A 27,355-nucleotide genomic window follows, 5' to 3' on the forward strand; every position below is an offset into this window, starting at 1 on the left:
TATTCTTTTAAATCTAATAAATCAATAAAGCCTGAATTAAATGATGATTGGTATTTCATAGCCTTAGCTAAAGAACGACATCTGTGACCAAAAAATGTCAAAAAAAAGTATTTAATTTGCATAAATTTCTCTTAATATAGTTTAGGTATTTGCTACAAAAGGTATTAAGTTCGTAGTCCATATCTAATAAATCAACGTTTAGATATTTTGAAAATGTCATAAAATCTCAGGTGTAAAGAGTATTTAATTTTCATAAATATATTTTAAGGTTGTTTAAGAACTGTTCCAAAATTTAAATTATTTATTTATCATATAGCATATTCAATTTCATCATCCATATCTAATAAATCAACGTTTAGATATTTTGAAAATGTCATAAAATCTCAGGTGTAAAGAGTATTTAATTTTCATAAATATATTTTAAGGTTGTTTAAGAACTGTTCCAAAATTTAAATTATTTATTTATCATATAGCATATTCAATTTCATCATCATTGATTACTATCGTAGTACATACTTTAATGGTTAAACATTCTAGTAGAATATCTGCAATAGATTAAGAAATAATGCGGACTTCCAGAGGTTTTTGAAAAGCGCACTGAATAATTGAACGAGCTGTAAATCGCTTAAGACGATTAAATCGACAACTACTCATGCATATTGCTGACATATGTGAATGAGTTGAATTGCGCACAGATTAATCCGCACAATTATAAAAGCTGTTGCGTAATCCGATGATGGCAGGACTCAGCGCAGAACAAATCCTGGGCCCGGGCGAGTCCTTCAACTATAATCGAATGTGCTGCATGTGCTGCATGTTCTGCGCTTCAAGAGCAACGTTGGCATTCATTAAATTGACGCACTTGCTGCACCGACACAAAAACCCTTCAGCAGATGCAGAAGTGTGAGTGTGTGAATGTGTGCGTGTGTGGTAGCCACTTATAACCCTGCTAAACCGTTGTGTAGTTGTGTGTTGTTGCTGCTGTTTTGTTGTGCGAAACAATCGTCCTTCCACATCGTCACCGTCAGGTTGAACGAACCCGCCTGTGTCTGTGGCTGACCCAGTTTCTGCAGCCGCAGCCGCAGCGCCATCTCTCTTCGCATAGTTGTTGCCAAGCTGTCGCCGCTCCCCATTCACAAGCATCCAGCATCCACATTCACATCCACACATTCACATCCTTGGCACATTCAATGACGAGCCATGAATGAAAAGGAGCTGCACTGCGCATGCTACTGGGTCAATATCCTCAATGAAGGTTACACGCCCATCTCTGTTTCGTGTGACGTCATTCCTGACATAGTTATTCCCAACAAAAAAACAAGTTGCTGCATTTTCTTCTCATTTCATTTTTTTTTTTATTTATTTTTATTATTTCAGGCGTAACAAAAAAGCGCAGGCAAAAATTGTTGTAGTTATTGTTGTTGTTCTGGTTTCTGTTGTTGTTGTTTTTGTTGTTCTTTGTGCAAAAAGCATTTACAAATTTGATTTAAAACCTTTTTAACACACACATTGTTGTAAGCGAGACAACGGCAACACAATTTAAAAAAAAACACACACATTCACATCGCAAGCAGCACAATCTCCATATAGTAATGCGTATATTATGTAGTTAAGAGTTGAGTTGCAAGCACACAGAATTGCATTTCTTCTAGCTGTTGCAGTTGCAGTTGCAGTTGTTGTACGCGATGTTTTGGCAATTTGTTTAGAGAATCTCAAAGAGCTTCTTCAGCTCAACCATCAACGCCCAATCGTTCTTGATCAAGTCATCGCGGAAATAGTCCTTACAAGCATCAATGCTCTGGCGTGAAATCTGCAAAGGAAAATCAAAAAGAATTGTATAAATTAGTCACGAATTAAATATAATTGAATCTAATAATTTGTACTAATAGTAATAAATGAATATATAAATTATCAAAATCAATAAAATGCCAGAACAATATAATTTTAAACTTATATTCTAGAATCACGAATTTACAGCATTACAGTAAATAAATCTAATAACTTAACTTAACCTACTTTAACTTGTTCTTTTTTGCTTACTTTACATAACCATTAAATGTCATAACAATAATGCTAAATTTTCGAATATACTAATTTAAACATCTAATCATTTATTGTTAGCAACTAACTCAAGAAGTCTCTTAGCTGTAATCTTATATTTTAAAACCCCATTTCAACTATATTTTTTTCGCCATTTAGCTAAGAATAAAATATGAATTATTCTAAATTTCCAAAGTTAGAATGTATAATAAATAATAGGTAAGGAATTAAACACATATTTTACTACAAACATATAGATTTTGAAACCCACTCCAACTACTTCTTTTTTACACAATTGCAGTGTCTGCCTCCAAGTGACATCCGCTTGCTTTCCAATTCCATTTAATTATTATATTTGCCAGTTGCATATTAATTTTCATAGCAAACACTCGGACAGCAATTCTTCCAGCGAATTGAGAACTGCATACATTGTGGTACGTGGTACTTCTACCTGACCATAGATGGGGCTTTAAATGGCATCGCCAACAGTAACAATAACAATAACACTAACAATCACAATCACAATGTGTGTTGTGCACATTAAAATGCTGAGCATAAAGCCACCTTGCGATATTGTTGGCCAACCAAGAGACGCGACTTTTTGTTATGCAGCTGCAACAATGCGTATTTCTAGAAGGGGGAAAGCTCCACTTGGAGGGGAAATTGGTGGAAAACTTTTGTATGCAATTTTTTGTTTTGTTTTGTCAGTGGATCTAGTTGAAACTGATTTTCAAATGATTTATGGCAAAAATGTCAAATTAAATGTGCGCACCATAAGAATTAAAAGAGTTAAACAATAGTTTAATTATTGCTATTTAGCTAAAGATCACAGTTTTTTTAAATCAGTACTAAAATTTAATCGTAATGCAACAAAAGAAACACGTGTTTGGAAGCTACAGCATTGTATAAAAACTTGGAAAAAGCTAGGAACATAAATGTTGTGCTGAAGTAAAATCTATATACACATAGAAAGTTCTAAGTCAAATAATATTCTTTCAATCTCTTTGATTCTTGAAATTTCAAACAATGTTTTACAAATTAAGAGCTAGGCCTTATAAATTCCAATGGGGAAAAAACGCTTGAGATTAATCCATCAATCTTATACATCGCTTTTTAGTCTGCACAGATCTCTTACCTAACATACTACAACAAAATTCCATAAAATTTCTTATATTTTTACAATAATAAGCAGTGCTTATTAGAATCATTTTACACTTCTAATTATTGTTATTGATGCAAGATGAAGTGCTGCTTGTCTTGCATACTTAAATGAATAAAGTTCTCGTTTAACTCTTTCAATTTCTAAATCATTTTCATTTTCTTCATGAATATTATTAAAATAAGATTGAATTTTTAATGCACTTCGTAGTACACCCATTCAATTTATTTTTCAATCAATTTTAATCTGATATATTTTGACCTGTATGATATATTTCGAATGAAGTACTTCAACGATATACCAAATATGACTTACAGTATATTTAATAATTTTTGCGGTGTATTTTTAAGAATAATACCGCAATGTCTTCAAGATCGGTAGTTTTCGTACTTATTTTAATTAAGGATTTTCTTCTGCTCTAATTCATCTCTTTAAATTTCTCAATCTCTCCTTTTCTTTAATACCATTCAAGACACAGTCAAAGCCGGCTTCCCAGTTGCACAGTTGCGACATTGATTGTTGTCGAAGTCGCAGGACCTTCGATTTGAACTTAATACTTAATGCTCGATGCTGCTATTTATAGAGAGCTGTGCAAAAAGGCTTATCTAATTCTGTAATGGCCAGCAAAAGTTAAAAGGGACGAGTGCGGTATTTGGGTTGCTGCCACTGAACCGGGTCGCCAAATGCGTCAGAATCTGTGAATAAAAGCAGTTGCTGGCTCGGTTTGCTCGGCTGGATGGCTGAATGGCACACACACACACACACACAATACAATGTGCGGAAAGCTGAACCCGTTGCAGGCACGCAACTGGGTCAAGTGAGTACCCAAAACAACGCGACCAAAAACTGGGTTATTGCTGTGCAATGACGACGACGACGATGACGACTAGAAACGGCAAAAGTCAATGAACGAGGCTGCAAAGTGCATTGCCGTGGAAGGTGAAACGTGACGTCAGCGACGAGAGCAGGCCATGGAAAGGGGGGGGCGTAAGGAGGTTGGGGGAGTGGCTTTGGTTTCTTTCAGCGCGTTTTTGAGGGTGGTTTTGCTGCCTTTGCCGCGCCTCGATCTCAGGTCAGCCATGACATAATACCCTTTGATAGCATATGAAAAGACATTGAGCACTATTTTTAGCTCGTTGGCTGTAAATAGATATGAGTTGTAGCACACACACACACATACACTCTAGAACACACTCACACACACTCTTGGCTTCGTCCTTCGTTTGATGTTCGTCGTCTCGCTTTACAACATCATGTTGTGTGTGGACTACAAAATTTTATTAATCAACTCAGACCATTTTTATGGCAAATTAATTGAATCAAACTCGCGGCAAAGTGAAGCTCAATGAGCAATTACCCAACGAATCTCCCTCCCCTTTACCTCCTCCACCTTCTCCTCTTCTCCTTTGCTTTGTCTTTTGTGCTGACGTCACCGTTTGATAAGCGACACACAAAAACTAAAATAGCACGAAAATTAAGTTATTATCGATTCGCTTTTTGAGTAGAGAAAACTTTAACCTTCGCTTGACGTCAGCGTTTTTGAAGTAATTATGATTGTTAATCAAATGATGGCGCATTGTTGTCAAGCTCCCATCCACCTACCCTTCCCCCTCCCCTCTCTACCACCTGCCTGGAGCGGAAGTTGCCAAAGACCTTTTAACGCGTCACTTATATAAAATTTGTTCGACTGGCCCCCACACACTCACTTAACTTGGCCATGTAATTTGATAAGCCAAAACAGCAAATGCGGGGAATTCTACTACTACTACTACGACGTGGAATGGGAATTGAAATTGGAAATGGCGCATTGCCAAAGTTTAAGTGCTCTCGAGACGACAATATCGACGTCGACGTCGTCGTCGAGTTGTTGTTATTAATGTGAATGTTTACCTGCTGCAGGTGCCACTTGGCGCACAGAACGGAAATCAATAGCAATAACAACAGATTTGATTGCCTTACTTCAAGTTAAAACACCCAGTGAACAGCCATCAGCCAACAGCCAACAGCCAGCCCAAACACCTTATCTACAGCTTGTCAATTTAAATTGGCCAATTAATGTGCGGGCCATAACCACAACATCGAACAACCAACCAACAACAACAACAACATTAGGTAGGTGTCTCGACTTGCAAAACAATGGTGAAAAAAAGAGCGGAAACTAGAAAGCATGTGTTGCCAAATGTGGCAATTAAACCCTCTTTTAGATTATTTCCACACAACAGTTTTATATTCGATTTTTCAATGCATTCGATTCTATTGTTTGTCTTTAATTCGAAATTGGTTGAGAAATCGAATAGGTTTTAAATGTAGTCTGAAGTGTTTTCATTTAAATAAAATTCGACTTGAAAGGAAATATGTGTTATAGTGCAAAATTAATTAAATTTCAATCAATAAAATGGTTGCTAATAAAACTTATTTTTGTAAATAAATTTATTGAAAGAATGAAAGAGCTATTCGGGATGATTTACGAATTTTTATGGTGATTTAATAAGTTCTTTACTAATTGTCTGCCATATTATGGTTTATATAATTTGAAGTCATTTAATTCAAATAAAATGCACAGAAAAACTGAGATGGACTACAATCTATTGTAAGATTTGCCAAACTTCATTCAAAGAAGTAGTTCCTCATAAAACATATTTTCTTTATGATGTGCTATTTTTTGAAACAATAGTAAAGTTATTTGAGCTGCCTAATAAAAATCTTCATAATTTAATATTTTGTAATATAATTATTAATTAATGTTGTGCCTTAAGAAATTTTAGTTATATATTATATAATTTAAGTTAGAGATATCTGCAAATCTAATACGATTTTAGCTAATATTTAGATGTTTCATGTTGTTCTTTTGTGTACACATAACTAAAATAAATACGGAACTCATATAAAGTTCAACACTCTATTTAGGTAACTTTTATTTTATAAGCTTTCCCCTAATGTTGACTAAATTAACCTAAGCAATTTCTATAGTGACAATATAATATTAAAGTTAGTGTAATAAAACATAATAAATTTGGAAATTAGGTGCCCAATTTGCTCATTGACAGTTCATTATCCTAATACAGATAACACACTGGATAATAAATATTTCTGCACTATTTAATACGTTCTTAATATTAGTTCCCATTTATGGTGACTTTAAGAAATCATTCATGAATGAGTTTTATTTTTTAATCTTTTTCTGAATTATGACTTTATTATATAAATATACCAAATAAACCAGTATTATATAATATTCAGTATAATATATCATTGGCATTCAGTATATTTTATAGTGCAACTATTTAATTTAAATACTAAATAACACAATTCGTTAACATGATATTCTTGAAATGTAATTCGTAGTCAATACGTATTTCGTTGATTATAAAATAATAAAATGCATTCAAACTTACCTTGCTGACGAGCATATCGTCGGCCTCGAAGTGACGGCCAAACATTTTGGGCGATTCTCCAGGAATCGGTTCTATTTTGATGCAAATCTCTTGGCCTTTGCGGGCGAATTCAATTTGCTTGTGATTCGATTCAATGGAGGTGACTATGCCAATGTCCACAAACTGCAAAACAAGAAAAGAAATAACAAAAATATAGATATAGAAATAGAAATAGAGTGTGAATAAATAGGCACTAAAGACGGCTGGCTTTGAATGGGATCATTAAATTGTGGCATGTGCAACAGATAAGACAACAAATACAAAAGTAATTGCAACAAACATGAAATAATGCCGAAATAGTTGAAACAGAAATAGGAAAAAAAAATAAACTCGGGTTGGGTTGACTTTGTTGGGCTTTAGTCAGACTTTTTGTTGTTGTTATCAATACACATACATACACAGAGAGACATCTGGAACACTTCCTTAACATTTGCCACTGATAAACGAGAGAGCTTGTGGGTGTTTTGGCTAAATGGGTGTTTACAGCGGGGTTAGATAACGCCCCCAAAGCGAAAACTATGCGACAACAACTGCTTGCCACACACACACACACTCAAAAAAAAACACAATACAGCTATCGCTGGGCAAAGTCATTGAACCAAATTGTAATATGTTTGTTGTCGTAACTCGTTTGCACTCAACAACAACAACAACAACAGCAGCAGAAACAACAACAACGACAACAACAAATTAAACACAGGAAACTGTCGCCAAGCCAACGCTGCCAGCGACTGCGCTGCCTGCGTCGACTGCAACGGCAACGTTTCCTGTGGGCGCCCCAATGGCGGCCACCTCGCCTCCCCTTGACCCCCTACTCGCCCCCTCCATTCCCCCCTTTGGTTCGCCATTGCGTTCGCTTCGTTCGTATTTCATTCAAACCAAATAAATTATTGAAATTTTTTTTTCTTCTCTTTTTGGCTTGTTGCTATCGGTGCAAATAGCTACAACACATTTACATACATAGGGAGACACACACACACACATACACTCATAGATACACACACACACATAGACAACTTGTGGAGACTTGCGAGGGGCGCATTTGTCACCATTTCCTGTCGTTGATTACTCATACGCTCCGTTTTCAGTTTTTTTTTTTGGTCTGTTCGTCGCATTTTTCATTAAATGTGTTAATTTATTTCCATTTCCACACACATACTAAGCTCTATAGCCCATCGAAGGGTTAACGATTATATCATAATCAGCTTTTTGCTGCACGAGCTACGAGAGCAATATAACTAAAACTAGCAGTTTTTTTGTTCGTTTTTGATTATTAGTTTTGCGCTGCTCAACCAACAGTTTGCAATGTGTGTGTGTGTGCGTGTGTGTGTTTATGTGTGCTTGTATCAACGTTTATCTAAAAATATGATTTATATATTTTCTACAGACCGGATGTCGTCTATTTTCATACAAGAACAACAACAACAGCGACACAAAAATACGAGCAACCGACGCTCGCTGCCACAGCTTGTTTTATGTTTGCACAAAATCACAATTTATTAAACAATTTATGAGACGCACTCCGAATTGTTTGATAGATCATATTGAAGATTGTTTCCATACCACAAAGAGAAGCGGGATTATTAAACTCTTTGATTTATTTGCTAGGTTTAAAATGCTGCCAGATTGATTACAAGAATGTGTCACCAATGTTCTTTACTTGATTTTACATTTTATTTATGTTACTTTTAGTATTTATATATGTTTTTATAGTTACATAAGTATATATTTATGACTTGTATTTTAATCGTTTATCGAATTGAAAAAGGTAATTTAATAATTGTTAAACTTAAACTGTAATTGATTTGAATATTTTCTTAATTTTTTTATTTTTATGTTTATCTGTCTTTATATTTATTATTCCTTATTTCTGTTGTTTTAGGAAACCTATTTTGAAAGTTCAACGAATTGAAAACATATAATTTAATTACTGAACTATCATTATATGATTTTCTTAAAGATTTCCTTCATTTTTTTCTACATTTTTTCTTTAACTGAAATTACATGTAATTTTCAATATTTATATTATGTATTTTTAAACCTAAGTATCTACAAAAAATACATTTTAACAATTGTCAAATTTTGTGAAATTTTAATGTAAAGATTTTCTTACATTTTCAGCTCATTATCGATATCATTCAATATTCTTACTCTCTATATTCTATATTTACTATAATATACTATACATACTATAATATGATGTATAGTATATACTACAATATCCTATACATACTATAATTGTTATATTCCACTACACAATTAGTGTTATTCTTTCTCTACACTCTCTACACACAATTAATATCTCCTATTACATCAAATATAAATCTTAGAAATTACTAACTATTCTATTCTGCACTTTCTCATTTCATTTTCTCAAGTTTTCTCCGTAATTTGATTCTATCAAGCGTAAGTAGAAAATAATTGCTAGATCACCACGTTTTCTCATATTAATGAGGTAAAAACCATAATTTCATTTCTCTTTCTCTGTCTGTCTGTCTGCGTCGTTGTCTTTGTTTCATTCTTTATCATGGTTGTGCTTTGTCTTTAAAGCTTAAACTGCAGTTGTCAGCAGGAAACACTAAATTAGCTGCCGGCTGAGAGAATTACGGCATTTCAACAAAAAAAAACGCACACACACATACACTCAATCAAATGTATGTTTGTGGAAAGGCAAATCAGAGTGCCAAAATTTGCGACATCCGTTGAGAAACAACCAGCAAAAAAAAAAAAAATACATTCGTGAAACACGCTTAGTTTTAGCTTTAATCGCATCGCTCAAGAACTTTGTCAACGTCATCAAGAATGAAGACAGCCAGAAGATAGAAACTGTTGTGATGACTGCGCAGCTGCAAAGCGCCAAACAGTAGCCAGTAAAAATATAAAAGAACAACAAACTATTCAATGAAAGCACTGCTGTTTGCCTTGGCCAATGCATTTCAAATGAATTCGAGACATCAGCAAACATCAGAGAGGGAGAAGAAAGCCAAAGCTGCCTACGTCATACAAAGGTGAGTGTTGACTCTGCTTTGCTTTTGGGCGTTGATTCGAGTGTTTGCCTGAAGCCCACACTGCGAACAAACACAACACAAATTTATGCTGGTCAGCGAAGGTTTTCCAATCTAATTAAGCTATCTCCCCCACCAAAAAAAAAGAGAGAAGATACATTTGTATCTGCACACACAACAATTGTCATTTCATTAGATGTCCAGCAAGTTCGTGGGATTCTCTCGACAATTGAGAATAGTTGGATCTGAAGCTGGAGCAGCTGCAGCGCATCTGCAACGCCTCGGCATTTGGCTGCCAACCTCTCCGAGGGCTGTCAACAGCATTAACAATGGCAACACAACACCTATTGAAGCCAGGCCAAGCTATCAGCCATATGTCTAGTCATGCTCATTAGCATCCGCTGTGAATGCAGCCGACGCCCACATGGCAGAGTCTTCTCTACCTATATAGATACATAAACAGAGCTCACATCGTAGGTGGGGACAAAAGGCATAAAGGTCTCTTTGCTTGTCTCTCGTTTTTATACCAGCTACGCAAAGGGTAGAAGGGTATGACAAGTTTGTGGCTGCAGGCAGAAGTTATTTAAGAAACGTCTACTGGAATGGGGTCTTAATTACTTTGGCTGACTATCTGGTATATTTTGTAGACTATGGCATATTTTGTACTCTGTGATATACTTGGTATTCTATGGTATATTTTATTGCACTAGGGTCTTAGTTACTTTGACTGGCAATCTGGTATATTTTGTACTCTATGGTAGACTTTGTACTCTATGGTATATTTTTACCGCAACACGGACTTAGTTGCTTCGGATGACAATGTGGTATATTTTGTACTCTGTGGTATATATTGCGCACAAAGGTATATTTTTGAATGTACTACTTTGCCGATATAGCTTTCAGTATATTTTTATTTTTATATAGTTTGTTATTTTTTGGAATATTTTATACTCTGTGGTATATTTTGTACTCTACGGTATATTTTGAATATAGTACTAAACCGATAATGTCAATATAGCCTTCAGTATATTATAATTTGTATATATTTAGTATTTTTCGGTATATTAAAATGGTATATTTTCAGTAAAAGGTTTTATTGAAATTGGGTATCGGGTATCTCAAAGCCGAGCGCACTCGGCTGTAGCTTTCTTACTTGATTTTTCTTCACTCTTTCACTCACAGGAAGTCAGTGGGATTCAAATTGAAGTATCAACTCAGGTGGGTGCTGCAAAGTGCCAACGGTGGCGAACAACAATAACAACAGCAATGACAATGACAACAGCAACTTTTCATTGATAACAACTTGGTCTTGGTTCTCCTTTTGGCCTGTTACATGTCTCTCACTCATTTTTTTTTATCAAATCGGAAACACTTATAGATACATTTATCAAGGCATCGAAATACGCAAGTGCAAAACAATAATGAATGAACGCAACGCAACGCAGCAAAGCACACACAAAGCAATCATAAAGTGAACCCCATTTAGGCCCAGTCGATCAAATGTGATAAGAATCTTCTAGCAACTGCAAATGCCTCTGATAAGCGCAATAACTAACAATCAACCTACCAACAATTGCAATTTCCCCCGCCTTGATTGTGATTGACCATCTGTTGTCTGGACTGATTGACTGACTGACTGACTGATTGTCTGTCTGTCGCACTGACTGATTGAGCACACTCTAGGAAGTGATTAGGCCAAAATTGAAATATTTCAAGGTGATCGAGCTCATTTATCGTTCGTTAGTTCAATGGCATTCCCCCGTCAATTGTAGTTCAAGGTCTAACCATGTCTGTCAGAACATATTCCGAAATAAAGTATATGGCTTGCTACCAAAAACAAGAAACAAAAAAACAATACGCAAACAATGAATGAATATGATATGGAGCGTAGATAATTTCATTTATTACTTTTATTCATTTTATATTTAATTCTGTATTTACGTATTTTTGCATTCATTTTGTCATTTCATTCATTATTATTGGGATTACAGGTGGCAAAAAAAAAAATTGATGGATATTTTTGTTGATTCAAATTTATTTTCGTGTAAATCCCCCGCGATTGACACTGAAGCCCCTATTGTTTTTTTTTTCAATTTATTTTAAGCGAATGTGTAATAAGAAATAATTTTAGTATCAAGGTGAAACATTTAAAGTGTGGCAAAATTAAATCAGTGTTTTTTGTTTGTCATCGATAGATAAGATGAAAGTAAGAAGAAAAAAAAAAGTAAAGTAAAAGTAAGCCTCAACAGAGTGCTGATAAATTTTAATAATACTTTAAATATAATATTTAAATGATATGTTTTTTTTTGTAAGCAAAGCACAAAATGCATTCATAATCACAAGAAGGAATCGATATTATTTATTGATAAATAAATTTATGGAAGCGATAGTCTAAATATTATATTTTTACTATACCGAACATTATTTCAAATTCTGGCATTTTTTGAAATAAATGTTAGAAAATATTTTATTCTCCTTTGAACATATACTTTTTTTATCCATATCCAAAAACATTACCTTTGACACTTGAAATATCAAATATATGTGGATCAATACATTATTATTTTAAACTATACTATAATGTAAAAATCTAAGAAATGTCAATCTTTTCAACATTATGCAATGATTGGAACAATTATTCAACTTTGATTACATACTCATTACTTTTTCAGACTATAAGCATCGTTATTCTAATGTCTGTCTCTACAAGCTGAGCTCTAGCAAATGTTAAACGTAATCATTTTCAATCAAACTCCAACACTTGTGTATTTCGGTTTCTGCATGACGCGTGGAAGTCGACTAATTGGCCACATGACAACCAAAAAACCAAAACCAAGAGACAAAAAAAGAGGAAAAAAAAGCCGGCCGACCATGCGAGCAGCCACAGCAGACAAACTGTCAGCCCTTTTTGGTTTATTGTTCTACTTTGAGAAAGACTCGTGGGCGTCGGCGTCGTTGGTTTGTGTTTGTTGCTGTAGTTGTTTTATATTTCAGTTTTATTTTGTATATATATATTTTTTTTTTGCAAGTTCTACGGGTTGCAGAATGCCAGACACGTACGATGGCGATGGCGATGGCGACCCGCCTCATCATCTCTCGTTGCGATTAACAAACGTCAATTAAGTATATTTATTTTGGGAGCGCGTGTAACCAAAAACACAGCGCAACAAAAAAGAATGAAACGAGAAAGAGACAGAAGAGAAATGCTTTGCTCCAACGAAAAATGCGATTTTCCGCCTTTTGTGCAAATTCAGCATATCCGGCCAAGAAAACTGAAATGCGACGACTGAAATGTCGAAGAAGGCGACCAACTGACCAAACGACCCACCAAACAAAACGACAGACGACGACGACGTCAATTCCAAGCCACAAAATGAAACAGAAACAGAGAAAAAAAAATTATATGGCGAGTAATTTGCTAATTACGCTAATTTCTTTTGTTGTTGCTATTCATTTTCATAGTAAAATATATACACACAGACATGGCTATATAGATGTGTACTGTGTGTGTGTGGATATAGCTGCAAATACAGAGCAAAAGCAGACGCAGCTACAGATACAAATACAGATACAAGAGGAGGAAGACAGAGCGCAAAAAAAAAGCGCGTATCTAAGCGGATTTTATTATCTTATCGCGAGCCTGAATGACTTTCAGTCTCTTCACATATGCCAGTGTGTGTGTGTGTTGAGTGTGTGCGTTTTTTTTTATGACTGTGCAAACTACACTCGAAACATGAAGCGCTCTAGGCGGTCGCCTAGCCAAACAACAGGAAATAAGCATTTTTATGAATGAAACGAGCGAGATACAGATACAGATACAATTGCAGCTACAGATACAGATACGAGATACAGATACACAGCACAGCTGTAGCAATAGACGAACACACAGCTCCACTTACAGTTTTACGTGCAAAATGTTTAGCTTAAGTGCAAATCCCAAAAAATCATTTCGTTCGAATATTTGTTTATTGTTTTTTTTCGCTTTTTTTTTGGCCGCGCACTTTATGATACACATACACACACATGTTTACATATGTATCGCGCTATCTATGTGATATGTGTGAATCTATTTCAAAACTTGTTTTTATAGTTTTCTATTAGCGTAGATTTCATTCATGGGCTCTTTGCTGTTTGTTGCCTCGCTTGCTGTTGGTTTTATGGTCTGTTTGCTCCATTTTACATTATACGCTTTTATTATTATGTATGTATGTATATACGTATCTCCATATATATTTTTTTAGATATGCGCCGCCGTTTTGCTGTTGTTGTTGTTTTAGCTGTGCTGCGCCCACACAACAACAAAAATTTCACCATTAAAATTAAATGTATTCAGTGATAAGCAGTCGTGAATTGCTTCAGCACCATTCATAACTTGGCGCACACATGAAATTTCCCTTTACTTCCGGCCGCTAAGGGCAGAAGAAGAAGCAGCCAACACCTGCCCAGCCCTAAGAACTTCCTCAAGCCCCTAAGGTTATTTGCTGTCTGCACTTTGTTCACTTCCGACTTGGACGAAGTGACGAGTGTGCTCGACTTTGAAATACCAGCTACAGATTTGCAATAAAAGGCAAACAGTGCCTTTTATTATTAAAATATACCAAATTAATATACCAAATACTCTAAATTATATGAAAGGTTGTATATATATTACAGTATATTTAATATATCAATATACCACTATACACAAATATATCATGGAGAACAAAATATACCAAAATATAATTTAAACTAGTAGTAGTAAAAGACTAGTATACTTCATATATACATACCACTATATTCAAAATATACCACAATGTACAAAATATACCAAAATATAATATAGCCTAAATTATATCTTGAACAACTTTCAAGATATTTTTCTGATTGTATTACATTCTTCATTTTGCCTGTTCCATTTATTAAAGCTTTGCCAATAAGTTATAATACCCTTCTACCCTTACAAATAGCGAGTATAACGAACGATAGAGAGAGACCTTCAAGTGTTTTACTTAAATTTGGAGCGGTTACCTCATTTTCCTATCTTTCATGCACAGACACACTCATTCATTCATTCATTTATTCATACTACACACATTCTTTCTTCATCTATGTGCGGAAGCATTCACATCCGTTCTGCCGCCTGGCCTGCTTCCGTTCTAAGGCAGTTGTTGTTGCTGCTGTTTCTGCCCCGCTGTTGCTGCCTCAAATTGCAGACCGCATCTGCTGCTTGTGCTGCTAAAATCCGCTTCCGCAACGCCTCAGCTGCAACTTCTTTTCCATTTAATTACTTCTTCCGATTCTTAGCGATGTTTCTACCGCCTTTCAATTGTTGTTGTCACTTCCATTGTTCCCGCTTAACGCTCTACTCAAATTGCGCCTTTGTCGCACACGTCTCGTATTCATAACAATCCCCTTAGCAAATGCAACCAAGCAAATTTAAGAACGTAGAAAATAAGAATGTTTTTCGGATTGAACTGATACGATTAGAGGAGGAAACAAAGAATATTACACAGAAAATATCTGTACTAAGCAGAAAAATTTTCATTTAAAAACAATCTGTTAACAATGAAAAATCTATTTGACGTTTTTTATAAATATTTAAAAAGTAATAATAATTATTTAAAATAATTATCTTTTTTATAATCTGTATTTATTTATTTTTATATAAAATCATTTTGAATAAATTTGTAATGTTTTAGCAAAAAGAATTATGCTTAATGGAAATGAGTTGCCTTTATAGTTTTTTTTTTACAGTATTATATTATTTTTATATTTATTAATTTTCAATCATTTTTAAGTAATTCACAAAGAAATATTTTGGTTCCTCTTTGAATGACATAATATATTTATAATTACATTTCTGAATTTGTAATTGATTTACAAGAAATTATAATCTCTCGATCAGTTAATAATGTTATTATTTTTATTTAATACTTCGTTATTATTTTATGCTTTTATCATTTATTTGTATATTTGACAAGTTGACAATAAAATTTTGAACCACGCATTCTATAAAAAATGAAATTTTTTTCTCTTTACCTAAGTTTTGTCACTCTTCTCCCTTTGTTCATTCTTCCATGCATTATGCTCGACTCAAATCTCGACTTTAGTTCTACTTAAATGGCGTATGAATGTAGTTTATAAATAGCCGTTGGTTGGTTGCATTCGCTTACCACATTCCCAGGCCAAAAAGTTACTAAGGCGGCGAACGGAAGTCAAACGCCCATGTGGTCTTCTTAGCAATGCAGAGAAGCGTATCAAAATCTTTGCTTGAAATGCGATGGCACAAAACGCGCATATAACTTAAGTACAAGGGATCCCCTACATATATATACCATAGAGAGGGGAGACGCCCTTTCACAATGGGCAAAGCGCGAAAAGGGAAAAGTGCGAGGCAGTCAATGTAGTCAACGTACTCGCACTCGTAGGTAATCAAACCATGCCAGGCCCGGCGGCATTTAATTAACGAAACGAAAAGAAAAAAAAAAAACCGGCAGCACATTGAAAACAACAAAAAAACAAAAAGCTTTCATTTCCGGTCGAACAGCACTTGTGCAGACAACAACAACGACAGCAACGAGTCGCTGGGTATCAGCAGAGAGCGCCAACAGCAATAACACAACTCGAGGCATGAATGAAATTATTAAAAGATATCGATCGCCTCGGTGCGATCTTGCCACAAGTGGCAAGCAAGAAACAAGTGGCCAGCAGCACAGGAGCTTGCTCAACGGGTAGCACATCAACCAACATAAAAAAAAACAACCTACAAGATACAGATACTACATCTCAAACAACGAGAAACTGCTTCACGTCTGAATTAACAAAACTTTGTTCGATTCGCTTTCTTTGAGGTTTGTTTTTTTTTTTCAGCCTTGCTTTTGGTTTTTGATTTCGTCGCTGTTACTTTTTCAGAGCTTGCTTCAGAAGTCACAGCAGACTATTTAGCATTGACTACATAGCTAGGCATCCATTCAGTGTGGATATATAAATTACTTATAGTAGACACTCACTCGCACTCGCACTCATTCATTCGCATTCATTCATTCGCACGCAGCCAGCATATGCCAAGTGATTGTCGGATTTGGCGCTGAGCAACGCCTCCAACTTCCGTTCGCTGTTTAGCTCGACTTTTAAATGCAGCCAGCGTAGAAAATGAAAGATACTCCCCACCGAAGCCGAAGCCCAAGCCTAAGAGACGGTGTCGCCCCGTTTTAGATACCCTTGCCGATATATGGGCATATCAATTTCATTGCTGCCCTTGTTGGGCAACTGTGCTGTTTCCAAAAGGAAGTGTTCGGCCAAGTGTTGTAAACATTTTTACGACTGAGATATGCCATCTAAGCGAAGCATAGAATATCAATCGACAGAGCATTATGTGATCGTTAAAGAGTATACACATTTTTATAGTATTTAAAATGCAGTCTTGTGGATCGAAGCCAAGATCTTAAAAGCAGATGACTTCCTGTGATTCAAGTGCATAAAAGGAATTGAGTTGAAATTTATTTTATAGTTCTACCATTCTAATAAAGTTGCAGAGCGTACTTAAATGAAAGATCCATACTCTATATTATAATAGCAATATAATAAAGTTTCAAAGAGTATTTAAAGCCAAAACAAGAATCTAAAAATCTCTCGTAATCAATGCTAAATAGCTTTCGCCGCATCCGTCTAATATCTGCAAAAACAAATCTTAAGAAATTTGGAATAATTTCCCTAGTCAATGGCAAATTGTCATTGATAAAACAGAGCTACCAAAAAAATAATAGTTTTGTTTACTGAAACATCAATTAGTAGCACATAAATTCAGCATGCGCTTAAAAACTTTATTGACATCTTAATAGATTGCTAATTTATCAAGTTATCAAAAAAAAAACTTCTTCAGCTCAAAACGTGATTGAGAAATCAATGAAATTATGAATGATCCAAGCGAAAAGTGATTGATAACTAGATCGAAAACTATAATAAAGTAGTGCCTAAAGCAATCACTTCTTTTATGCATGTAATAAAAACCAAAACGAATCAATATCTTTACATACCCTTAACATATCGAAATTAAGCCCAAACATTTTGACCCTCATTAGCCCCAAAGGCAACTGCTGTTGTCTCAAATTACATTACACACTTTTGACACTTTGCAGTCTGGGGGCAACTGCAAAGAGCAATTGACCCAGGGTTAAGGTTAAGGGTTGAAGCACGCGCAACGAGTGAGCCAAATTGTGACCAACGTCGGTCATCGATCGTGTAAGATCCACAAAAAAAAAAAAACGAAGGAAAAGGAAGTGGTTTTTAAAGCACTGGAGAACAGTTGGTCAAATTGCGTATGAGAACGGAAGTTTTGGCATACAACGAAACAATTACAGCGGCGCTGAAACAAAGGGCGAGGCTACAAATTTCAAGCTTCAAGCAACCAAGTGGAAAAGTCTTGCTCTCTCTCTCTCTCTCTCTGTCATTACAGATTTAATTATATAATTAATAAAGGCAATCAATGGCAATGGCAACAGCAGTGTAGTGTAGTGTAGCCTCGATCTGGCCCTATGCCTGACCATCTGGCCATCTGGCAAACAATCCAGAGAGACAGAGACACGCACACGCTTTGTATCTGTTGCTGTCTCTGGCTCCAAAGGAAGTTGGACCCCAAGTCAAAATCGACGGAAATCGCGAGGCAAAAAGGAACAGCAAAAACAACAACGATCAACATTGGCGACAAAGCAACAACAACAACACCGACAACAACGACAGGCTTCGCAGAAATAAAGTAGAGTTGATTGGGGATAGACTGGGATGATGTCGACGCTTGCCGGCACAAAAGGGATGGCAGCTGTAAGTATCTAAGAGATGCGCGAAGGGAGGGCACAAAAATCTGTATTAATATACTTTAGAAGCAGCACAACAACGAAAAAAAAAAAGAGGAAAATGTTTTAAAAGAATGACGATGAATGACGGGAAGCGCACAGCTTAGCTGCGCTCTGCTGGATAATTGAGGAAGTTATAATTGCCAATGAAGCCAGGCCGACCAACGAAGAGTCGAGGAGACCAGTTCACGGTCGACAGTCCAGTTGAGTCCGGGGAATATCAACTCTTCGACTCTTTTCGCTTCTTCCCAAAAGTCAAGCGCAGAGGCGCAAAGACGAAGGCGAACCCTTTTTCCTAAAAGATTCTTGTTTGCTGTTGCAGTAGCAGTAACCATTCAAGTTGTCGTCGTTGTTTCTTTTCTTTCTTTCATTTTTTTTGCTGCCGCCAGAGGAAACAGTTATTGTTGTGCTGGGGCGGGGGAAGAAGCAGAAGACGGGAAACAGGACATGTCTGCGCATAAATTGCAATCCGAAACGGAAGGACAATAATTGTGCCTCCCCACAATCACATTCATTTCATTTGCAAGCAGGATGCGCAAAAGGAAATGCAACAACACGACACCGCCGACTGAGAACTGAGACTGAGACTGAGAATGAGACTGAAATCAAAGACGAAGTATCTCAGGAATTTGTTGTGCAAAACGAGCGTCGATATTTGAAGTTTCTACATAAATATCTAAATTGGTATACAGAATTCTTAAGCGCAATTGCAGCACGAGAGCGCATTGGCAAATAAACAATAAGAGGCGAGTGTAGCGCTGCAGACACAACAACACAACACAACACCAAACACAACACGCACCTGTGTCAACAATGAAAGCCTCGAGAAAGAAGTCGACTACACAAAACCAAACAGTGAGAAACCAGCGCCAGAATGACGCAGTTTAAAAAGATGGGCCCTTATACACAAACACACACTAGTACACTCATACACACACACACACACTCTCACACTTTGTATCTAGATACTTGACACGCTTTTGAAGAGCTGCAGAGCAGAAGAGACAAGGATTTTCATTGTGCAGCGGCGTCGCAATAGTTAGAATGAAATACCAAATGAGAACCCTGTGGACAGTTGGACAAATGGATGGATGGATCGCTGGATGGATGGATTGTATCTACAATGCTTGGCCATTCAATGAATAACCTTTTGTGGCAAACTCGCGCAGAAAATAGTTAAATATTTGCCGCGACTGCGACTGCGACTGTGACAAACAGAAACTCAACACTTACCTCTTTGCTGGGCACACAGATTGGCGTTCCCACTTTGACTATGCCATTCTCGACCATAATGCCCATAACGATCGGATCGCGGCTGTTGAATATGAATTGTGGCAGTATCTGCGAAATGGATATAAACGGTAGATGGTTGATCAGTCTGTTATCAATAGCGCAAGGATTCTATAAATAATCGTCATTTCAACTCTAGATAACGAGCTGAAAGTCTGGGAAAATTTATTAAACTCTATAGTTTTACGACTACCACAGAATTTGCACATGAAAGAAGTTGGATTTTTCAGATGACACTATATAAAGATTAATGGCATTTCGATAATTAGTAAAGAAGTTATCGCAATATTAAATTCATATATGAAATTTCCAATTCACTCTTCCCGCATGTTTGTAGTAAACGGAAAACTTCAATAAAAATGAGAATACTAAAAATATATAACTGATGAAATTGTAAATAAATGAGATTTATTCATGCTAAGAACATCATCATCATAATTCAAAATAATATCTCAGGGATCACAACATTAATTACAATTTAGATTTATCGTCATTATATACATATTTTATTTCTAGACTTAACTCCATCTAACTAGACCAAATTAACTCTATTTCTGCAGCGTTGACGGCTTAGGTTGAAATGTTGCTGCAGGCAGCAGAAGAAGAAACGAGCTCAGCTAACTATATGAAAAAAAAGTGGCACGAATGCAACGGATGGGGCAGGTTAATAACTTAACTAAACAACGTCATTGTTAAGGCAACAGCATTTGCTAGCCAACTAGCCAGTGGACGACTGACTGAAGCATAGAACTCGTGTGGCAAGAACAGCTGTGTGCTGTGTGTCCAATTAACAGCACTGTGGGAGACGAAGACGACGGAGACGTCGACGATGGAGATAATGATGTTCCTAAGAGGTCTAGAGGGTCGACGATGCGACTATAACCTAATGATTAGCTATAAATCAAATACGGCTGCTTTAGCATTATTTGAGCAGGAAGTGTGGACGTGAGATGCAAGCGTCGCGGACAAGCTTTAATCGCGGAGTTTCTTGCGCAGACGCAACGGATGCATTATTAGACTTGCAACTCAGCTGGAGTTCAACCACAAATTGGGTTGATTGCATTTTACACCTGCAGCTTTTGGGGCTAATTACGTTTTGAATACTCTCGAAAGGGAATTGAAATTGTCTTTGCTTTGTTCTAGTTTCATTTCACTCACCTTTAGCTTGCAGGGGAATACGGCTATGGAACGGAACTCTTCTCGTTTCTTTGCCTTCAGCTCTTCACGGTAGGAGGTGAACTTGTCGAACAGATGATAGATAATGTCCGCTTGGAAGATTTTAACACCCAACGAATCGGCCATTTCCTGCGCCTCGCGCTCCACTTTCACATCGAATGCCAAGATTGTTGCATATCTGTCGGCGTCAAAAAAAGAAAGAGATGGAAAAAAAAAGAAGAGAGAGATGTGTGTTGGTTAGTGAACACGCCACGGCAATTGTGTGCAATTAAAAGGAAAAACAAATTAAAGCATCTACTACCAATTATCATGATACATAATAATAATCATTATCAACATCAACATCCACATCATAGCAAAGTTTTTGTTGTTGTTGTTGGCCACTCGCCTAATGATCTTGCCACATGGTGGCGGCTGTTGCAACCAGGAAGTCAAGTAATAATTGTGATAAAGCCAACGTTCGTTCTTGCAGTTGCTTTAGCTAAGCTTCAGCTTTAGCTTCGAGCTATCTATCCACTTGCTTTCAGAGTGTGTATGTGTGTGGCAGGAAACCGTTGGCATTAACCTAGTACGTGCGACTGTGACGACGCGACGCACTGGCGACAGGAAGGGACAACACATTATAGCCATGGCTACTCAAGACTTTTGGCAACGCATTACAAGTATTTTTATACCCGGCAGCAAAAGAATAAAGAGTGTTTTAAGCTGGCAAGTGCAATGAAGAAAGAAATTGGTAAAATCAAGCATTTACGGCTTGTATAAACCATTCAGTAATAAGTTGTTAATTTAATACTATTCTAGGATTTAATACTGAATATACAAAAAATACTAAGCTTAGGCATTATTGTTTTGGAACCAATCGAATCTTCTGTTATAACTGTAATCTAAATATCAGTGTTTTCTGTATCCTTGACTTAATAAATATAAATCTTAAATAATAGAACAACTAAATCAATATAATAAATATCACAATAATAATAATAAACGGCATAATTCGTATATTTAGTATAATAAAAGTTTTTATTTTTTAAAAATTCCAAAATACCACATTTAATACTATAAACTACAATCCCGAATCTAAAAGTTTCAAAACTACCAAAATCAGATATTCCTGGATAATTTAGATATTAACACCGCATTTATTCCATATTTTTTTCTGTGTCTACACAAATATTCTTAATGGACATCAACAACCACGCTCTTATACTTTTATTTACTAAAAAGCCAATTTAAATTTTGAATATTCTTGAAGAAAAATATTTACAGCGCATCTCTAGTCGTAAAATGAAAACTTCTACAACTCTTGCAATTAGAAATGCCAATAAATGTTGCACATGGTCAACTTCTGATCAGACGATCATAATATATATAATTTATTTGGCGATAGCGAAGCCACAACGCATTGGGTGGGTGCATTTTATATTAGTTGAGAGTGTTAAAAATGCACATAAAAGGCAGTTAAAGATTTTATTATGCTGCTTGCCAGAGAGATAAATGTGGACAGCCAAGAGGCTTGAACTTCCTCTTTAAAGGAGGCTCTTAAACAAATTTCATGATCACCTGCGGCGTAAAAAGCAAAATTTTATGGTTTAAAAATTCCGCGCGCATAAGAATCATCAATAAATAAACGGCAACACATAGTAAAAATGTAATATTGAGTTTATAGCCTGACAGTGCGACTTCGAGACGCATATCTGCAAGATACGCACACTTCACTGCACTCCACGAAGGGGGAAAAAGAGGGGAAGAGGAGGCTTGGAGAGTGCTTTAAAAGCATGCATATATAACTCAAATGGCTGCGCATGCGCAAGGGCCGGAAATGTTCGGCAGCGGAAACGCCACGTCTATAACATGGGCGTAGTAGATACACGAGTATCTCTCGCACTCGCAGATACAAATGTATCTCGAAAGCCGCACATTTCTATTTTTCATTTTTCATGCATGTTTGTTGTAATTTGAGCGCAGCGTACTCGCAGAATTGTGTGTGTGGGTCGAACGAATTGTAAATGTATCTCATATCTGCATCTGCATCTACGTCGGCATCTGCATTTGTATCTGTATCTGTGTGTGTGTATCTGTGCAGTCTCTGTCGCTTTTGTTGCTGCCAAGCAGAGCACAAAAATAGTTGCCGCTTGCCGTTTTGCAATTGAAAACTTGTCATTAGGAGACGCGGAGACTGCGAGGTGGCCATTTGGCATTTCATTTCCATCACTTAACGGCAAAAATATAATACAGAAAAACAGAAGAAAAAAAACAAAGCACAGAGAGACTCTAATGAGATAAAGCCGCCGTCGCGGACAAGGCAAATATTTAAAGGGCCGGCACATATAACAATAAATCATGAGGATCGCTGAGCCTGGCTGGAAAGTGCATTTTCTGATTGCCGCTAAATGAATCACTTAACCCAACCACAGCAGCAGCAACAGCAACAGCATCGGCAACAGCAGCGGCATCAGCAGCTCGTGTCGGCTTTATCACACGCTCTTCAAAGAGCCGCTTCATACTCTTACAAGTCTTTTGTTCTCCACTGAGAGATCTCGAAATCTGAAAGAGGAGTGTGTGTGTTTGTGAGGCGCAGTCGTCGTGTTAATAAAGTTAAGCTGCAATAAAATTGAATCGTTCGCTTCAGCAGCTCGGTCTTAAATGCTGCAAGAGACGAACAGAGCTACAATGTTGTTGATATAACACAATAATATGTGATCTGCCTGTAAATGGGAGTATATCAACGACGGCCAGCAGCAGCAGCAGATTGCTTATGAAAGTGCTGCTGTTGATAGCCTCGACTGGATAATGCATCATAAAAGGGTGACTCCATAAACTTTAAGCACATTTTCAGGCAGTTCTCGCATGGCATTCGAGATATCATAAAAGTTGCCACAGAAGGCAGCTCGCTGTTAAGCAGAGCTTTGCTTTTAAGATCAACAATAAGATGCAAGCACTGTTAAGTATTATAAGATCATAGAGCGTATCATAGTATGACGACTTTTGGAAAATAGTTCAAGCTTTAGAATGATCTTCAAAATATGAATTAGATATTTCCTTATCTTAAGTACAGAAATCCAACCATCCAATAACCCAACTAAGAATTACTTTGTAGCTATAAAATTGTTGCTTTTTTTAATTTATTTCTTGTACTTACTGTGCTTCATGCTCCAACATAGTCGATGCCTTCATCACATCACGCTTGACCACGGGACCAATACGAATGGCAGAGTACTGCAAATAAGATAAAGTTGAAAATATGAAATTAGCATTTCATTGAAATTTAGGAATTTAAAGTTGAAGAATAACAGATTAAAAAAATATTCAATAAATACTCAATATTTTGCATTTATCTTCTAAAGAAATTTCTATAATAGCTCTGCTAACTTTTATAGGAAATTACTATTTTAAAGCTACAGTTTAGTTTAAATTTAGAATGTATTGATAGCTTACAACCTCGTTGAACATTTATTTAAAATTTGAGATAAATCCCAAACATATTTCTATAAATTCTATGATAACCTCTGAAGGAAATTGTAGTGATAAAGCTGCAGCTTTAATATTACATTTATCTTACAACACCATCATTAGCTTAGTTGATTTATTGGCTTATGCTTTTGCAATTTTAAATTTGCAGTTGTAATAATAACTAATCGCCCTTGCAAATATTGAAAAAACGTATTTTTATGTATAAATTTGTATTAGTCAAAATATAGTGGAATAATTTACTAAAAGTATTTTATATATTGCAGATGTTTGTAACATTAGCTTAGCTTTGATTTGATGTTTTATATTGCAGATATTTGTCACATTAGCTTTGATTTATTTTTGGACTAACTTTAATAAGAAATTAGCTTCTCTCTAATATAAAATACACATTATTTATAAAGAAGAAAATAACAATAATGGAAGAAAAATTATAAAGTAGTAGACAAATCTTGTCTCATATTTCATTTCATTACCTCTATTTTAAAATTAACTGAAATTTGGTAGCTTAAATTTCAAATTACAGATCAAAACATATCTTAAAATTAACAAAAAGTTGACAGAAAATAACAAATAACATAGCACATAGAACTGTACATAAAGTACACCCCCCGCAATCAACTGAATTCAAAACTAGATAATAGAGATTAGGGCAAAAAAAAAAACAGTAGAAATAAAAAAGAGTTTTACACTAAACTGGCATAACAATAAATGAAATCGGAAGTTTATTGTTGGTGTGCAATTGTTCGGCAGTACAATAGAATAGAATACGATGCGATGCGATGTGCTATGCGTAAAATGGAACGATAATGAATGTAATTGTAGAGAGCGAGCGGACAAACAATCACGAGAACAAACAGAACGAGAACGAGAACCAGAATCAGAATCAGAATGAGAATGAGAACGCGAATGTGAACGAGAGTCAGGCACGATTGCATGCTAAAATGGCAAACGGAAGTGATAGCGAAATGCGACAAATTATCCACATGGCAACCGAGAGCAATAAAATACAAAATCCACCTCTATATAATAATCGAATGGCTGGAAAGATGTGCTCCCAAAATTGGTGGTAGGCGTTGCAAAGCAAAATGCAAAGCTAATTAAACAAAGCAAATGAAATGGCAACGAGGTCAAAAGGTAAAAGGTCGCACTTCGCCTGCTGCTGCTGACGTCAACGCATCATCAAGGTTCGCAAAAGCGTTTGGCCGAATAAGGAGGTCATTCTGCAACAAGGGCGTTGCCAGCAAACTCGTCTCGAATTTCCCTCCATCTCCCAGTTATAGCTGCATATCTACACACTCGGTTCAGGTCAATCCGTTCAGTTGAGTTCAGTTCGTGTCAGTTATTCTCGTAGCTACTTAATTTGTTCAGCTTTCAACTCAGCACGTTCCGCTCAACTTCCGTTCTACGATATATGTATGTTATGTACGATGTTTGTACCTAAGTATCTATTATCTTCTTTTTGGGTTAACTTCCTTTGGCTGCCTTCGCTGTTTGATTTCATTAAAAATGCGGTCGCAACGTGTTTATGAATGAAAATTAAGCAATAAGCTCTTCAAACTGCCATTTGTTTGTCTCTCTCTCTCTGTATGTGTGTGTGCAATGCAGGAAGAATTACTTCCGCTGTTTTCGTTTCTCGTTTTCGTTTTTTTTTTTTTTTTTCTTCTGTTTTCATTTGTACGTATGAACATTTACTCATTCATTCATTTACTCATTCATTCATTCATTTACTCATTCACTCGCTGGCTGCCTGGTCCGTTCACTCATTCACTCTTTTTTTCGTTTCTATACTCTTGCAGTTGGATATAAGCAACTGGACATGAAATTTGACTGGGCAACCAAAAACATTATTTGAAGTTGACTAAGGAAAAGTATTGAATATATTAGTACATAAAGTAGTATATAATTTTAAAATATGTATTTGATGAATTTGAAGCTAATGGAAATTGAATAAGTGGAAAACGTTATATAAAATATTATTACCCCTATGAAATAATAATGATTATGTGGATAACCAATCTAAAATCATATACCTCAAATAATAATATTTGTTATTAAAATAAAAAAAATTATAACACAACAAATTAATCTTATTGTTTTGTGTAGCAAAACAAACTTAAATCTTTTTTTATTTTTAACGTTTTTCTACAAATTCTTTTAAAAGATCTTATTTTATGATGCTTCCATTCTTTTTTTATGTTAATCTATTTAAGAAGAAAAGATATACCGTTTCTTCTTTTTTATAATACGAAAAAATTGCAAACTTTTGTTTATAGTATTATTAAATTTAGATATTTTAGAAAGTTAATTATTATTATGATATTTTTCGAATATTTTAGATTGATTTACAATTTTTTTACAAAGCGAGGAGAATGGAATGCTTATTTTCGTCTATATGAAATTTCTTTTATATTTACATATATTCCACTCAATTTTAATACATACAAATATGTATTTCTAAGGGTATTTCAGTTGTCGTCAATGCTTGGCAAATAGTTCTCGATTCATATGTCAGTTGTTGTTATTTTGTGTTCTTGGCAGCAAAACTGCGTCGCATTAATGAAAACGTTGGCATTGTCTGCTTCTTTGCGCACTTCCTTCCTTTCTTTCTTTTAATGCCGTTGTGGTTGTGAATGTGTAGTAGATATAGACGTACATATTTATATGTATGTATGCTGATCAATGTTGTAGTGGTTGTAGAATGAATGTAGTGTTTTTGTACCGCAGAACGCAGAACGCAGAACATGAGAAAAAGCCGCGCACAAAATTAAATTCATTCATTAAATTCAGCAAAATACAAACAAGAGACCTTCCAAAGGCGTAAGAAAATCGTAGACCGAGACCACAATAGGAAGTGAAAGAGAAGGCGCGAAAGAGAGAGAGATAGAGAGTGAGAGGGTTGTTCCGTTTCCAGCTGCTTTTTGGGCGATTCATGAATGAAACCCTAACTTG

At 35.8% G+C, this 27,355-nt stretch overlaps 1 protein-coding gene across 1 annotated transcript in view; it reads right to left on the minus strand.

Annotated features, from left to right (window-relative positions):
• Positions 1–1,333: 1,333 nt before the first annotated feature.
• The window catches only part of LOC132789741 (eukaryotic translation initiation factor 5B), a 39,030-nt gene continuing 13,008 nt past the window's right edge, over positions 1,334–27,355 (minus strand). The window contains exons 5-9 of the mRNA XM_060797969.1: positions 24,075–24,151; positions 20,918–21,113; positions 19,703–19,810; positions 6,595–6,756; positions 1,334–1,810 (exon numbers count right to left, since the gene is read on the minus strand). Coding sequence (XP_060653952.1) covers positions 1,703–1,810; positions 6,595–6,756; positions 19,703–19,810; positions 20,918–21,113; positions 24,075–24,151 — 651 coding nt within the window. The 3' untranslated portion in view covers positions 1,334–1,702. The remainder of the gene's footprint in view (positions 1,811–6,594; positions 6,757–19,702; positions 19,811–20,917; positions 21,114–24,074; positions 24,152–27,355) is intronic.

Source organism: Drosophila nasuta, chromosome 3, assembly GCF_023558535.2.
Source record: "Drosophila nasuta strain 15112-1781.00 chromosome 3, ASM2355853v1, whole genome shotgun sequence".
In the NCBI taxonomy this organism is placed as follows: Eukaryota; Metazoa; Arthropoda; class Insecta; order Diptera; family Drosophilidae; genus Drosophila; species Drosophila nasuta.